This window comes from Gadus morhua, chromosome 11 (genome assembly GCF_902167405.1).
Source record: "Gadus morhua chromosome 11, gadMor3.0, whole genome shotgun sequence".
NCBI lineage: Eukaryota > Metazoa > Chordata > Actinopteri > Gadiformes > Gadidae > Gadus > Gadus morhua.
Genome location: NC_044058.1, coordinates 25,888,918 through 25,905,942, shown reverse-complemented (window position 1 = coordinate 25,905,942; position 17,025 = coordinate 25,888,918). Strand labels below are relative to the sequence as shown.

At 50.3% G+C, this 17,025-nt stretch overlaps 1 protein-coding gene across 4 annotated transcripts in view; it reads left to right on the top strand.

The window, feature by feature from the left end:
• LOC115553530 (tetratricopeptide repeat protein 28) overlaps positions 1-17,025 on the top strand; it is a 199,441-nt gene that overhangs the window by 142,378 nt on the left and 40,038 nt on the right. For all 4 annotated transcript variants that reach the window (XM_030369863.1, XM_030369862.1, XM_030369864.1 and 1 more), the window contains one exon: positions 10,319-10,826. In XM_030369863.1, the coding sequence (XP_030225723.1) occupies positions 10,319-10,826 (508 nt within the window). The remainder of the gene's footprint in view (positions 1-10,318; positions 10,827-17,025) is intronic.

The following is a 17,025-nucleotide window of genomic DNA, read 5'->3' as shown; positions in this document are numbered from 1 at the left end:
GGGATTTCACAACGTCCTTGGCTGACCCTGGAGCTGCGCGCCCTTGGGTGGGTTGCCTGCCCGGCAGCCATGTTGAAAATACTTTTTCACATGTGTGTGTGTGTGTGTGAGAGTATGTGTGTAGGGGGGGTGGGGCCCTAAGCCCCGGCTATATTTAGCTCGGGAGCCTCGCGCCCACCACAGAGCCACAGAGACGGCTAATTAGCTTTTAATGGATGGAGACGTTGACGTGGTTGTAATAATCAACCGTCTCTGCCCCTTCTCGCCAACTTTAAGGATGATGTGCTCGATCATCTCTACAGCAGTCTCCCAATGTGTGTGTGTGTCTCTCTTTCTCTCTCTCTCTCTCTCTCTCTCTCTCTCTCCCTCCCTCCCTCCCTCCCTCCCTCTCCCTTTGGTGCTAGCCTCTCTGCGGCTCTAGCCTCTCTTCGAGATAGCTTCTCTGCGGCGCTTGCCTCCACTAAGCTAGCCTCCGGCGAGCTAGCCTCCGGCGAGCTAGCCTCACCGCGGTGCTGGTTTCCCACCACCTTCGAAGCCAAGCCCCTAAACGTTATCAGAGCGAGGGGGGGGGGGGGGGGGGTCGGGGTTACCTTGACGACTACTTCAATACCGAGAGGACTTTCAAGCCCCTTTCCGTTGTGATTCCCCTTCGCGGGGTGGTCTCTCGGGGGCTGACATCAGACCCCCATCCCGACCCGATCAGACTAAACACGCAGCGCCTCTTTATGGCGCCCTTTATGCCTCTATTAGGAGGCCATTACCAGACACACAGCTGCTCCCAACGCCCGCTAAACTAGTATCTTATAACGTTGGGGTGTATCAGTTTGATGGACGACTTTTATTGTATTTATATTTATATTTTGGAAAAGGTTGACATTGAGACGGTCGCAGGCCTTGGGAATAGATATAGATGTGTGTGTGTGTGTGTGTGTGGGTGTGCGTGTGTGTGTGTGTGTGTTGTGTGTGTGTGTGGGTGCGTGTGTGTGTCTGCGTGTGTGTGTGGTGCGTGTGTGTGTGTGTGTGTGTGTGTGCGTGTGTGTGTGTGTGTGTGTGCGTGTGTGTTTGCGTGTCTCCAGTCCAGGCTTCAAGCCTTAACCTCCTGTCACTTCCTCATTCAACACCAAGCTGTTTCTATAAAGCTTGTTGTTTTGTCTCGCTAGACGAAACCGAGGGAGAGGTAGAGGAGAGAGGCGGAGGGGGGGGGGGGGGGGGGGCGAAAGAATATATATGAAAATATCAAGTCCCGACATCACTTTAAAGGGCACAGTCAGATTTTCCACCAACACCAATGGAGACTGTCAGATGCAATTGTACTGTTTGGCTTTCACGTGCAGCCCCCCCCCCCCCCCCCACCCCCACCCCCGCGCTCCCTGTTGACCACTGGTACACCATCGTGTGTGAGCACAGCCGCATGTGCTGTAGTGTGTACGAACGTGCACGCACACGCACACGCACACACACGCACACGCACACACGAATGCGCAAACACACAGCCGTCATATAACATCACAACTACACATGCCCCACACCCTGTGAAGTGTGTGTGTGTGAGAGGGGGTGAAATGCTGCATGCTGGAGCTCTGATGAGAAACCCCAAGTGATCCAGCGTTTGCCCGGTTCCACTGCTGTTCACGCTTCAGAAGATACTTCAGGAACAGAGACAGATATACCATCTATTCATATACAGAGAAGTATGGATATAAACATAGATAGACACACACACACACACAGCAAACACACATACACAAACAATATGAGTACAATCCATCCATATGTGTGTGTATATAATATATATTTATATACATACCATCAAAAGATACCCAAATAGAGACACTGTATGTACAGACTCACGTGCACATGGATGCACAATGTGTGCACGCTCGTAGGCTCCTCGGCCGGCCCGTGCCGCCGCGGTCCCCGGTCGTCGTGGAGACAGCGTGACGGACAGTGGGACTAGCTGTCACGACGCCCTTAGCAACGGACTGACCTTTGGTGACAGTCCGTCCGTTTGTGAGGGCAGCCTTGACAAGGCTAAGGGAATTATCAGGCCGGCCCACCGCTCTGCGTCATCTCAACATCCCCCCCCCCCCCCCCCCCCACTGAGGTCACGCAGGTAATGGCTGGTTTCATCCAGTTAGTGGAGTCGACCCGACCGCGGGCTGATGATTACTGCGTCCGCCTCGGAGGCGCCGGTTATGAGGGTTGTGTGCGCTACAGAGGCGCCGGTGTGTGGACTGATCTGGGAGGTGGGGGGGCGCGGGGGGGGGGGGGGGGGGGGTTGGACAGGCGCCGGAGGTAAAGATGGTCGTAAATGATAACGCGGAATTGTTTAAGCAAATTAGCTCGAACAGCGTTTTTTCTTTTTTTTTACCACTGGAGGGGGAGTCGTAGGGAAGGCCGTTTAAAGGTTTAAAAAATAATGAATCAATAGATATTGTATAGATGGAACGCTTAAAAGAAGAGGGTTTCTCCCACTGTTCTAGTCGTGGGATGAGTAATGGAGAAACAAATTCGGCCGTAATTTACATTTTTATCCTCAAAAGAGGGTCGCGCTCAAAAACAGGGTTCAGAACCAGAAGATCAACCAGAAGACGGGCTTCAGCTGTTCTGTTGGTCTGTGTGGGCTGTATCACGCCACGCAGTGTTGGTTCTGGACTTCAAAAGGCTTTGCGGACCAAAGTAACAGCCTCTTTATTGTGGGTCGGGTGTTTAAATGCGTGTTTGCGGGTATCAGTGTGTGTCCAAAGCACAACAGAGAGGGGCATCCAAACACGTGCCCTTCGCCTCCCTGCACACTGGTGCTGAGCGATAATTAAATAGTATTGTATCTTAATACCACCGCTGAGACCTGGGCCCCGTTTCCCGATAACGATGGATCTTCGCTCGTACGATCATTCTCCCGATGGATCTTGCGATCCATCGATAATTTCTTTGGAGCGTTTCCCGAAACTCCTCTTAACGTGAACGCGCATTCGCTGCACTCACGACGTCGTAGGATTGTAACTGTCTACTGACACGGTGCTTAAATGGGCTCTGTAGGAGGGGGAGACGCAGGAATGTCGCAGGAAAATTGTGTTAAAAAGGGTTAAAATATATCCCCATCAAGGACAACAGCAGAGTAGCCTACGAAAAAAATAGACTGCAATTATATGAATGCTAAAGACATTAAAACACAATTGATTAGGCTTAAACCGACATATATCAGTCCTAATCCTGAATGCACTGTGCGTTTCACGGCATTTTCCCCCCTGAAATAATTCCATATGACAAAAAATTAAAAATAGCTTGTGTGACAACTACATTTATCTTAATGGGCTGATTTCTGAAACATGCTTTGCGCAGCAAAGAGAGCCGACTTAATCTGATTTCCTTGATTGATAATTTGATTGGCTATAAAAGCCCCTCCGGAAATAGGGTAAGGTATGTATTGATGAGGAATACAACGAAGCCCACCGTCTGGCCCGGTGCATCGTTGAGCGCACGATCGGGAGGTGGAAGTTGCGCTTTAGATGCCTTCACAAGTCAGGCGGAGGGCTCCAGTTTTCGCCGGCCAAGTCATGCGCCGTGATATGTGTGACGGCTATGTTGCACAACATTGCAGCTAAGGCTGGGGTGGCATTGCTTGAACCGGAGGACGCTGAGGACGATGACGACGAGGAAGATCGGTGTGAGGACGGCCTCCCTCATAACTACGCGGCTGGTTTTCATGCGCGTCGAAGAGTGATTGAGACTTTTTTTTAACCCCCTCCACCCTCCCACATGTCACTAAAAATTCCCGTCAACGTGACCAATCCCCACCATATCCCAGCCTTTTGCCTGCTCCTTTGCTTGTTTTTTATAATTTATTTTATTTCTTTATTTTTAATTTTTTTAATTGTATTTTATTTTGTACATTATTTTATGCTACGTTTTATGAGTAGCCTATGTCAGTCTGCACAAATCCCCCCACTTTCTCTCACACATTTTGAGTGCCCTGCCTGCGCAAACATTTTCTGGACTGTCCCGTTTTATTTTGGCCATTTTAACATCTTTATTAATAAATTAATTAATAATCTTTATTAATTACCAAACTAAGAACATAAAGGCGCAATGCGTTTTACTAAAACGCATCCAATAGACGGAATGTCCGATGGTGTCGCCACTGAGGCTATAGCTGACGATTCTCTTAGAGTCCTACGAGTACCTACGAGCACCCCTGGAGTACTCGTTAGCTACGAGCGTTTTCAAGACGTTCGTTCCCCACGATGCTTTCGGGAAACGCGGTGAAAACTCTACGATGCCCTTTCGACGCACTTCACGATCCACTTAGGCTAACGACGCTTTCGGGAAACGGGGCCCTGGTATCATCGCGCTCAGGCCTTGACTTTCATGATGATTAGCTTCATCGTCCAGAGGTAATTATTTCGATATGCACACCCTAAAAATAAACAGCACAAGCAGGATTTAAATGTTACACAAACAGAAAGGCGAAAAACAACTCTAAATCCATATTCTCTGACCTAAGCAAGATCATTTAGTGTCCGATTTCTCGTTTAAGAGTATGTTAAGCATACGGTTATTCCAAAGCATGGTATCACACCAGCGCCCCCAACGATCACATCACGTTCACACCTTCCCCTTCTCTCACACATACCCCCCCCCCCCCCTTGCCTCCCGCCCTCGCTACTTCCCCGCCGTCGCCCCCGACGACCTCGCCCCGTTCATTACGCTCACCGGATATTTCCTCCCCTTTTGTCAGGGTGCATCTCTGTAGGTGAGGTTCAGATCTGAAGACGTCCCCCCCCCCCCCCCCACCCCACCCCAGCCCGGCTCGACCCCCGGGAGACGTCTGCCTGGCGTCTCTCCCTCTCATCCTTCAAACACAATCTCCAACCCAAGCCTTTTATCTGAAACCGGCCGTCCCCCGGCTCTCCCTCCCCCCCCCCCCCCATCTCTCATCCCCCTTTCTGCAGCACGGTTCTGTTCCCTGCCAGCCGCGGCTCTCCTGTAGCGGCCAGAGCTCTGCTCGTTAGGGGGAAGGCTCACGCATGGTCGTCCTCACCTCCCCTCCACGCTGGCTTTTAATTAGACAGCCCTGGATCTGTGTGTGTGTGTCTGTGTGTGTGTGTGTGTGTGTGTGCACTCGGTTGCGTGCGTGTTTGTGTGCGTGTGTGTGTATGTGTGTGCGCTCTCTCGTGTGCATGTGTGTGTGCGTGTGTTGTGTGGTTGCAGGCGTGCGTGCATGCGTGTGTGTGTGTGTGTACGTGCGTGTGTGTGTGTGCGTACGTGCCTGTGTGTGTGTGTGTGTGTGTGTGTGTGTACGTGCGTGTGTGTGTGTGTGTGTGTGCCTGTGTGGGTCTGTGTGTGTGTGTACGTGCGCTCTAGAGCGTATCTAGCACCATTGTGGGGCCTGGGAGTGTTTGCTCGCTTGACTCATCTTTTTGAAGTGTTGGCCATTAGCTGCGGCTCTTGTCCAATACTCAGCCGAGACTGTAAATAAAAGCCTGCCTGGTCTGTGGCTGTACTTACCCGACTCTGACCCCTGTGTGCTCGCAGTAGATGTATGCATCCAACATAAACTGTTTATATGTATAAACAATATTTATATATGTTTTGTTGTATTGATTGCATTGATTAGCTTAGTCCTAGTGACTTAACCAGACGTATAAATACTGAATAGGTATAAATGTGTGGTATTTTACCTGAAGCATTCTGGGAAAGGAAAAATAAGAAACAGAGAGTCTCTCAGAGCTGATGTGGCTCAGCCACTTGCGTCGGTACTGTGCTGAATGTGTTCCCTGAGTGTGTGGCGTTTTGTTGTATCATCACATTTGCATTTCCACAACCAAGTCGGTGCCTCTGTCAAAAGACAATTATAATTAGACGATGATGGCGGCGATAATTAGGGCGGTAACTCCTGCCTCTCGCCGGTGACAGCGAGGGCGGTGTTGTGATAGCGGCGGCGTCCGTCGGCAGGTACGGCGGGCACGGGGACGGGGCGGGGTGTTGCCACCTCTTAGCTAATTGAATCAAACGTGTGTTGGAGAGGAGAGGGGGTAACCGGGGGGTTACCCCCCCGTATAATCCCATTAGCACCACTCCACTCAAAGCTCCCGGGCGGCTGCTCTGTGACAGGACGCCGTCGCTGGGACGCGGGGGCCAAAGACTCGCCGCTTAACACCTCGCCCGTACCGGGGGGGAGGGTCCTCTCCCTCGCCCGCTCTGTCTCCGTCGCTCTGGCCCCCTTCGTTCCCTCCGCCGGCGCCGCCTCCGTAGTGCGCTGCCTGCATTTTAAACGCCCCCCCCCCCCGATCAGGTGACGCAGAGCGCCTCCAGCGATAGAGAAGGCACGGTGTCGGTAAAAAGGGGGTGCATATTAATGCGTTGTTTTTTTTTGTTCCTGACAGCTTGTTTCTAAGTGGCTGTTTGCGGTAAAAGCAAACAGGTTTTTAGTTTGTTCAAGACTGCTGCAGGTAAACACCGCGCCAAGACGTACCTTGCTGGAGCAAAGGCTTCGCCCGCTCGCGTTTCAGAGAGAGCGTTTGAGTTTGTGCTGCAGGCGTCTGTGTGTGTGTAGTACACACGGAAACACACACACAGACACACACACACACACACAGACACACACACACACACACACACACAGAGACACACACACACACGCACCCTCTCATCTCTAGGAGTGCCTGCGTCTCCCTGCTCAGGACTCACAGGGAGCGTTCAGAGGGCTCCCGCTGTAATGCCTAGTAGACCCTAATCCAACCGTTTAGGTTCCCATGGCAACCGTGTCCACCTCACTACCCGCCGCATTCTGTTATGATAGCCCTGGTGTCGGCGGGGAGCGCTATAGTGGCGCTATGGCTGTGTATCTGTGTCCGCCGTCCAATGGGAGGAGATCTGAAAGCCGTTTCCATATGCAGCCGTGAGTCTAGAGACGTGGGGAACAGCATTTTGTTCAGGCCTGGAGATCAAACGAAGACACCCACACGCACACACACACACACACACACACACACACACAGACACACACACACACAGACAGATGCAGACCCACACACAGATGCTGACCCGCACACACACACTGACCCACACACACACACTGACACACAACCACTGACACACACACACACACACACTGACCCACACACACACTGACACACACACATGCATATACACAAGGCTCCCAGAGTCATCGTGCTCACAGGACACATGCCTGCCATTAAAACCAATGCTGTTGCATGACATAAGGGGTTAATTATGCTAAGTACAATACATTACCGCTAGCATGTGCTCTTGCAACAACAGAGGTTTCTGTAATGGGCTTTGGAGTTTTTTTTCCACATATTTTGAAGAAAGAGCAGGACAGTGGAATTGTCTGCTATTGCAAGAACCATTGTTGTTCCTCGCTGTTCCGTGGAATTGAAACGGTGCCGCACTCTTTAAGCTCAGCATGGTGTGATTAACTGTTTAATAGGTCGTCCATCCCCTGACTCACACACTGACTCATAGACACGCCCACCTCCATCCCCCATGTAGTCCTCTTTCCATGAGGCGGACCCCGGGTGAGGAATGAGCATGGCGACGAGAGCTAGTGGTTTATCAACAGTTTGTGAAGGCCGCCGTCGGGATTAATCAAATCAGCACACATCCGTAGAAGGGCTTGACTTTGTAAACACAATCAGATCTGACTCCCCAGATGGGTAGGCGAAGGGGGAGAGAGAGAGAGAGAGAGGGAGGGAAGGAGCGAGGGGGGGGGAGTCTGTGAAATAGAGACGCCGGGAGAGCGAGAGACGGGTATGGCAGTCGGGAAACGAATAAAGATAAGTGATGTAAAGGAATGGAATGAGAAATTACAATGTACTCACATCGGCAGAAATGATCTAATTCAGCCAATTATTCCTTTTCCCGGATTGCATGTTATTATGGGATTCAGGGGTCGGGAGCCGAAACTGGCGCTGGGGCAGGAGAGAGGGATGAGGGGGGGGGGGGTGAGAGAGAGGGGTGAGGGGGGCGGGGGGGGGGGGGGGGGGGGGGAGAGAGGGGTTGGGGGGGGGGAGAGAGAGGGGTTCTCCGCCCCGAGCTAGACCGAGTGCATCCACTGTGACTGGCAAGACCAGCGCCTCATTATCTGCCTATCTGGGTCTCCATCTGAGGAGAAAACGCAGCGTTGCACCGCCACTTTTGGAGGGACACTGATCACAGGCACGACTCATCTAAACCGCGGAACGCTCGCTTTCTACCTGCCTCTCCCTCTCGTTCTCCCTCTCCGTACCTCTCTCTCCCTGTCTCTCGGAGGCACGGAGACAGACGGAGATAAGAAATCTTCTGAGTTTGCTGTTAAAAAAAAAAGAAGTGGAAGTTTGGCGACGGAGCGATTGTGCAGATCTTCAGAGAGTCACGTGTAATTGAGCAGGCCCAGATAGGCTATCTGGGAACATGAAACAGCAACAGTTGTGACGCGGTGTGATTGCCTCTCTGGGCTTGTACGGTGCTTTGTCGAGTCTTTAAACTTCAGCCCACTGCTGGAAGTCCTTATGTCAGCAGGTAATTGGTTCCAGGCGACCATTTGAAATGAAAAGAAAGATAGGGAAGGCAGTGTCTCTGTATGTTTTTTTTGTGTGGGAATAGAAATAGAGAGCGAGTGTGTGAGTGTGTACACGGGCTGCCGGCTGGCGCATTGATTCCTTTCACTCAGCAATGCCGCTGTTTTTCATTTACTGAAGGGCTCGGCAGTTTTCATCATGCGGTCCTAACGCAAAGTGAAAATATCTATTGCACTTTGTGCCGATATTACTGTCAATTACTCCCAGGTACATTCGCGGTGCAATAGATATATTTACATTCACAATTCCAATGGAAACCCGCCCGTTGTACCGTCGACCCACTTAGCTCTGACACTCTGCCACTACAGTTTACTCAGCAGCAGTTAGCCGGAGGAGGTCAAGAGCAGTTCAGAAAACATTTCCCCCGATCCAATGCAGGACAAATAATGGTGTTGAGCTGATGTGCCTTGTTAATGGGCGGTACCCCGCATGCTCATCATGGTGAAACGCTACAAACAGCAGGTGGATGGTCCCTTATTGCATTTGAATGAGAATTTCCAGTGACGACATTATCTCAAAACAGCCCCCGGTTCACCTCTACACATCTCTGCCACCTAGACTCCCCCTCTTGGCCAAGCACTCTGTTGCTGGGTTGTTGGGGAAATTGGGGGGGGGGGGGGGGGGGGGGATTTCTGCTGGCCTGTGTCCAACAGCCCCTACCTCCCCTCCGGGCTGCAGGATATGGAGTGGGGACCCTTCGGGTGAAGATGCTTTATTAGCCAGGACTGCATGATTAATTGAACATCTGTCCAGCTGCATCCCCTCCCGCCCCAACACACACACACACACAATTTCCAGCTGTTTACCCTAGGTATAAACAGCTAATAGGCCTACAGTGAGTTCGTCACTTAGGGGGTCATGCCTGCAGTCGCCCCTTTGACTTTCAGAGCACCTTTTAAGCCCGGCCCTTTGGACTGGCGTTCTCGGTGATCCGATTAACAGCGGCGAGGACAATGCAAGGTGCAGATGCAGAGTTAAATGTGTCTTTAGATTAAGAGGTCTATAGCGACATGACGGAAATCCCTGCATCACATTGGTATCCTACTGCTCTCGTGTGATGCTAATCCCCCTCTGTTTCCCCCCCTTTGATTAGCTTAGCTTTGTTCGGCCAGTTTTAGCGCGACATGCGGCGTGATTGCATTTGGCGATGTGGCTGCTTTTAAATCAGCCAGCAGCTGTGATAGTCTTCAGCGCTGTTTGGCCCCACATTGACTCGGAAGTGAGGATTCAAGCCGTGCTCACTTCTTTTCTTCTCAAATCAAAATGGCTACTCGATTGTATCCATGGGTTTGAGGGGGTGGCTGGTGTTTTTGTCTGTTTTTCTGTTTAGCTGCACACCTGAAGACAATTCAGTGTGTTATTTACATTTCCATTTGCATTTCCATTTAGGGCATTTAGATGACGCTTTTATCCAAAGAGACTTACAATAAAGTACATTTGTCATAAGAAAGAGAAACAACAATATATCACTGTCAGTACAGTAAGGACGTTCATAGAAACTGCAAAGCAAAGCACTCACAATCGCTAGGTTAACCCATTCCCCGTACAAAGGTAGCTAGGATGAGATTCTACACAATTAAGTACTATAACTAAATACAACATACAGGTACTGTGTACATTAAGAGCCAGGAAGTAGCAGCATTTCATTATCTTAACGACTAGAGATAGCACCGTGATGTTCTTCACCCTAATCACCATCTCTCCCCCCCCCCCCCCCCCACCGTCTGTCTCCATAGGCCGCCTCCATGGCACTCAGCAGCCTGGGCCACGTGTACACGGCCATCGGCGACTACCCCAACGCGCTGGCCAGCCACAAGCAGTGCGTGCTGCTGGCCAAACAGTCCAAGGACCAGCTGTCGGAGGCCCGTGAGCTGGGCAACATGGGAGCCGTCTACATCGCCATGGGGGACTTTGACAACGCCGTCCAGAGCCACGAGCAGCACCTGGGCATCGCCAAGACCCTGGAGAACAAGCGCGAGGAGGCCCGAGCCTACAGCAACCTGGGCAGCGCCTACCACTACCACCGGAACTTTGACAAGGCCATGTCCTACCACACGCACGTGCTGGAGCTGGCTCAGGAGCTGGCGGAGCAGTCCATCGAGATGAGGGCCTACGCGGGGCTGGGCCACGCCGCCCGTTGCATGCAGGACCTGGAGCGCGCCAAGCAGTACCACGAGCAGCAGCTCTCCATCGCCGAGAGCCTGAAGGACCGGGCGGCTGAGGGGAGGGCCTCCTCCAACCTGGGTACGTACGGCAGATGTACCCGCCAACAGTGGCTCCCGCTGGTCTGAAACGTAGGGGTAACAGAGAGGGGGTACGTAGATACCCGCCGGTGGCTCCCGCAGTCTGAAACGTAGGTGTGCAGAGAGGGGGGGGGGGGGGGGGGACGACGACCAGGTGGAGCGTTCCTCATTATCTGGATGTACCCTATCAGCGGTGTCCAATTATGTATCAGTGAGAGGCAACAGGAAACAAGGTTTCTCTCCAAACCCTCGCTCACTTGTTTTTCTAACTGGCAGACTTTCAACAAGAGGAGGGGGAGCTAATTAGTGGAATATGCTGGTGAAATGATGGGTTGGAATGCAAACCGGTTTAGTCTTGGCCCTCGATGGCGAATGATTGGACAACGATGCCTGTTTCTGGATGGAAGTCAAGTCCAAGCGTGTTTTTTAATGCGCCAGTTATCATCTTCCATCCTTGGCAGCGCCGGGGTTTTGGACAATGTGGAGTTTATTGTCCCAAACAAAAGCTCTGTTAGTTTACATCCTGCAAGGAAGCACCTGGAAGCTCGTACGTTAATCGTACTGATTGCAAAGAGGCAAATGTTTACTGCCGTGTTGCTTCTACCTTCGCGAGCTACGTCAGCTTCTGACCTAGAGTGGCCCTTGCCTGCTTGCCATGTTTACATTTACATTCATATATTTAGGGAGCAATATATCGCTGTCAGTACAGTAAGGATGTTCATAGAACTAGGTTAACCCATTCCCCGTATACAACTAAGATAGCTAGGATAGGATGCTACACGATGCTAAGTACTATTTTTAGGTGTGAGGGCCTAAAACCTACAATACGTGTGTACATTAAGTTCCAGGACGTACGACATACAATAAGTGCATAAGACGGGTGGGGGTTGGAAGGAGGCTACTAGGGCTGCTCGATTATGGAAAAAATCCTAATTGCGATTATTTTGGTCCAATATTGAAATCACGATTATTCAAACGATTATTTTTGAGTTGGAAGACATTATGTATTTATTCAGCATGTCTCTCCCAAAAAACACATTGTAACTGAAAATTTCTGCCTTAAAAAAATACACAAAATGGTCAACAAGAAAATGTTCCAGCTGTTTTTTTTTTATCAAAAACTCGATTATATTAGTTTTGTGATCGTTTGACGCTAAAATCGAAATCGTGATCAAAAGGTTATTAATCACACAACCCAACTCTGAACAAGTGATTCTTGACCCTTGCTCACATGGTGGTGGGTCGGGTGTGAAGAACACGCGAGGGGAGACCCCGTGAAGAGACCGTCAATTCTAATCGAGATGCTGCAGTCTCTACTCAATACTTACCACTTTAATATAAGTTGTTTCTCTGCGTTACATAACAGGTAATATTCTTTTCCCTTGCCCTATCGCTGCTGGCGTTTAGCTTTCTTGTATTATATACCACTGCGATTGTTGTTCTTTGGCTCTTGGCTACATCCTTATAGTTGTCTCCTTATATCAGAGTCGCGGGGTAATGAGTTCATTTCGGAGTTGTCTATGCTTATTAAGAGCGGAATCCTTTTTTCTTACTTCTTCTTGCTTTTCGGCAAATGTCAACAGTATTGCAGCATCACTACTATATGGCGGCTTATTATTTTTTTTTCGGTGGATGTACTTAAGGGTATCATTATTTCTGCAAAACGTAATGCAGCGTAGAACTCTTGCGTGGAGGAGGCCAGGAAAAAGAACACTCTTCGCCGTCAGGGGCCTTAGAACGCCAGAATGTTAGAGTGTTTGAGAATTCTAGTGATTGAGGATTCTAGACTGTTTGAGAATTCTAGAAGGGGGTAAAAAAAAAAAAAAAAAGATGGCCCCCGAGGTAAAACAACACACAACACACACACCTCTCATCGAGTCGGCGTTAAAGATTCATGAGAAAGCCCTCCTTGTGTTATTGCTGCACCGCACAGCGCTCTATCTCAACCCTACTGGCGAGGACTTAATCTGGTCGTGAAAATGAATCCTGAGCCAAAGATAAATAAAACGAGCAGGGGGGGGGGGGCAGGGTGGGTGGAAGACGAATTAACTATACGATCGTCTCTTTTGATTGGAAACTTAAAATGTAATTATCGTCCCCTTTGCGAGGCGAGGTCTCGCAAACGAAATATCTCGGGCGAAATTAAATTATTAACAAGGTAACCTTGAATGGGGCCAGCTAATGGATGAGGGAATGGAGTGTGGGGATCAAGGTGTCTCCCTCGATATTCCTTTTCATGAGGTCTACGACGCCACCGATTCGGCGCTATATCAGCCCAGATATTTTAACCTACAGTGGATGAATTATGGTGGCCCTCCAGACAGCCGTAAAGCCAGCTCTAATGGACACCTAAAAGCCCTAATGGCTCCTCCTCGATGAGGTGTTTGTCTTTCATGCGAGGAAGTCTAAAAGCAGGAGGGATGGGTTAATAAGTCACACATAAATCGAAAGGCGTCCTCTCGCTAAAAGCGAATCCAACGATCACACCTTGTATTTGCTTTTAGCTTTTGACACGGCGATTAAAAAAAGCGAAACCGCTGATAACAGCTTGCCCGGCATTAGGACCGTCTCGCTGTGAGCGTTCACGAAGCCGGACGTACGATGCAAGATTTAGAAATCCACCCCAACGGCCGAGGAAGGCGACGGGACAGCTAAAGCGGGGATCTGATGGTGTAAATCACATGTGGGCTGCCATTTGAGAATGTAGAACGTTCCTGAATGTACATAGCGATTACACCCTGTGGTAAAGGTCAGGCTGGAGACCTCTGTCTGGTGTCGGAGCAGAGACTGAACGGGTGGGTGGTTATTACAGCGAGGCCCGCTGTAATAACAGACACACCTGAGTGGGAGGAGAAGCCTTGCAGCCCGGCTGGTCTGCTCTGATTGCCTGTCTGAGTCTTGAGGCTCTCTGCGACGCTCCCGCAGTTTGTCTTTGTCCTCCGGCACCTATTCCCGAAGCTGTCCTTCCCCTCACTTTCATGTTGGCTCCGCTCTTGCTATCACCCCCAGCTGATTGTAATCTGCCACTGTCAAGCTCCCAGTAATTGAAACCGACTTGATGAATCGCTTAATTACCTTTAATAGCTGATTGAAGAGCAGCTGAATAATGAAGATAACACAGAATGAAGTGGTGCTCGCCCAGCATCGTTTCTGTAATTGGGCTATTGTTGTTGCTGTTGTTGTTTTGCTCCGTCGGCGGCGGCGGCGGCGGCAACAACGGCTGCTGTGTCGTTAGCCACCGAGCGCGGAAACCCAGACGACGTCTCCGACGACGAGGCCGTTGTTTTCGAAAAGTTTCGGAAACTCGCTGTGCTTTTTCCACCGTGCCCCCAGAGAGGATACAGGGCTGAGCGGAGCGAGGAAAAGCGAGAGAAAAAAAAAGCACATTGCACGCGCGAGACAAAGGAACACACAGTGGGCTGGAAGCGGGGAGGGAAACCAACTTTTTATGAGGGCCTCGGAGCCGGTCTTTAATGATGTGCTGCGTGGTGGGGGTGGAGCAGGGCTCGCGGGGACAGCGGTGTACGCAGCGCCGCTGCCTCACATGGCCAGCCTTAATATCGAGCTCTGATGCCCAGCGGGACCGGCAGCCTTGGCTCAGCGCGCCCTGACCCATAAAGGATATGAAAATGTTGCATTCCAGCCCCATCTATTATTCATTAATGGGCTAACGTACCCCCTAGTCAGCAGTATTTGATATCTTGCGAGAGAGACTGGAAGAAGTGGCTGCGCACATTCGCCCCCGCATTTCGGGTTAATCATGAAACAGAATCTAAATTGCGTTAGGTTTCTTTCTCGCGCGGTTGCCTTTCAAAGAGCTTTCTAATAAGTTTGTTTGGATGCATTTCTTATCCTTCACCCGCCCGCTGGTCAATTGGTTCTGCCTTCTTATTTTCAACCCCGTCCGAGTGAGAGTGCGGCATTGTTTCTGCCTAATGGCTCAGATATTGGGAACCCGGACTTGTCAGATAGCAGCAGCAGCAGAAGTCTTGATTGCCCCGTCAACGTGCTCATGTTTCCCCCCGGTATCTCCGGTGGGAGCTCCGTCCTTGGGTTTCTTTGCAAAGAAAGTTAAGCAGTGTTCCCGCAGGAGTAAGGGGTCATATTAAACCAAACAATCTGCTAAATTGCCCTGTGCTTTGCTATGATTTCCAGTTATCTCCCGATTTGGTAAATAACCTCTAATGCAAATGATCTCTATCACAAATCCGAGAGGCAGATGGCTCTTTAATGGATGTGCTAATATACCCAGATTATCAGTGACACCTCGGAGACGCGTGTGGGGGGCGGTGTAAGCCCCAGACCACAAAATCGACTGGATTCTGCACAAACCGACGCACAAACCCCCAGAATTAATCACAGCATTTTAAAACCGGGGATTATTCGTTGAGTAAATACTGTGTTTTCGATGCTCCTTGTTATCTTGAGAGGACTGGGTATTCACGTGGGGTACAGAATATTACACATTGGCCTTGTATCCACTTGATTCAATACTTTATTTGCTGGTGGTTTAGATATCTTGATTTATCGGATGGAACGTGACGTTCAAAAAGTGAAATGTAAAATTTCCATCATGAACTGAAACGAGACCAAACCATCTCAAATTAACGTTGAACTTGACGTTTGGCCGCAATGAAGGCAGCCAAAATGAATGCACTTTGTTTTTATATTGCACCGTGTTTCCCAATTAAAAACGTTGATTGGGAAATGTTATGCACTGGTTACATTTCTCCATCCCAGTAAGTTAAATGCTCTGTTTGTATGTTTACCTGCCTATGGGTTGTATATTATGAATGCAATCACAATGCTCCCAATTATATTATAATCCTCCATCAAAACTCATTACAGACCGGCACATATGGGATGATATCACCGATGTTTTCACACACACAGCAAACATTTAGTATGTGCATTGCGTTACACAGTATCGACTCAAAGGCATTTATGTTTTCCCAGCTAGTGACTGCAATAAGCCACACAGCCTTTTTCACAAGCCCCCATTATCAATACACACATGTGTTTTTAGCTGACCCTTGAGAGATGGTGGTTTGAAGCCACAAATCAGGCAGCAGACGTCAGTCTGTTACGTTAAATATTGCACGCACAAGAACATTGTGTTGAACGTGCTGCATTAGTTGTGAAAAACCAAGAAAATAAATTGTCATGTTGGTTCAATAATGTGAAATAAAGTGCCCCTTTTTTCATAATAAGACGGGTTGCCAGTTGCCATTAGCAACACGACGTTAAATCAAATAGCGGTCTCACTTACTAGCAAAGCAAATTTTAATCTGATACACAAATGACCACGGCCATGACAAAAACATCAATGGCAGAAAAGGGGGCTCAAGCCTATTTTTAAATCTGCGGTCCGTCTGGGGAAGCAGTCAGCGGCTTGTGTGAGGGAGCCAGACCCTGGAAACAGCCGCTGTGTGGATGTTTTATTGGCGCGGTCGGGGGAAGGGAGCGAAGAGAGTAACTGCTAAATTTACAGACGCACGCCGCGAGCCCAATGGCGCCGACGGGAGCAAGCGAAAGAACACTGCGAACAGAACGGGGGGGGGGAATGGTCTTAACAAATGCCTGAAAGATGTTGGCATCCCTGGCCAGGCGGAGTTCTCCAGCCTCGCTGCTAATGAGGGGGTGAACACTCCAGGTAAAGCCCTCCGTGTTGGCCTGCGGGACGGGAGAGTGGACGAGCTAGGGGGAAAGACTGACGGCTGGACACAGAGAGTGCCACCAGTAGACACACGATATGTCAGTCCTCCTCCAGCCTCCTGCTCCACATTAACTAGCTGACGTCCACAGCCAGTTCTCCCAGTTCTCCTATTCACAAGGAGAGGCTCCCCTTACGCCGCCCCCCCCCCCCCTCTTCGGCACCGACCCACCCCCACGCCGGGGGCTCCCGGCGGCCGGGCGAGAGGCGGCACGCGGGGCGAGAGGTGGAGGTCTCCGTGTGTTCCTCGACGCGCCGTGGAGCTGTTTACCCAAACGCTAAGCTTCTGCCGCAGCATTCTTCTGCATTAAAGCGAACCGTGCGCCCCTTCTTTTTCCTCAACGCATCTGCACACTCAGCATGAAACGCGATCCCTTCCTAAACGGCAGAGGCCGCGGCGCATGGAGAAAGAAAAGCAAACAAAAGATATGGAGAGAGGGGCCCGGGGCCTGCCTTGAAACACGCTGCCGTGTTGTGTTGATACAGG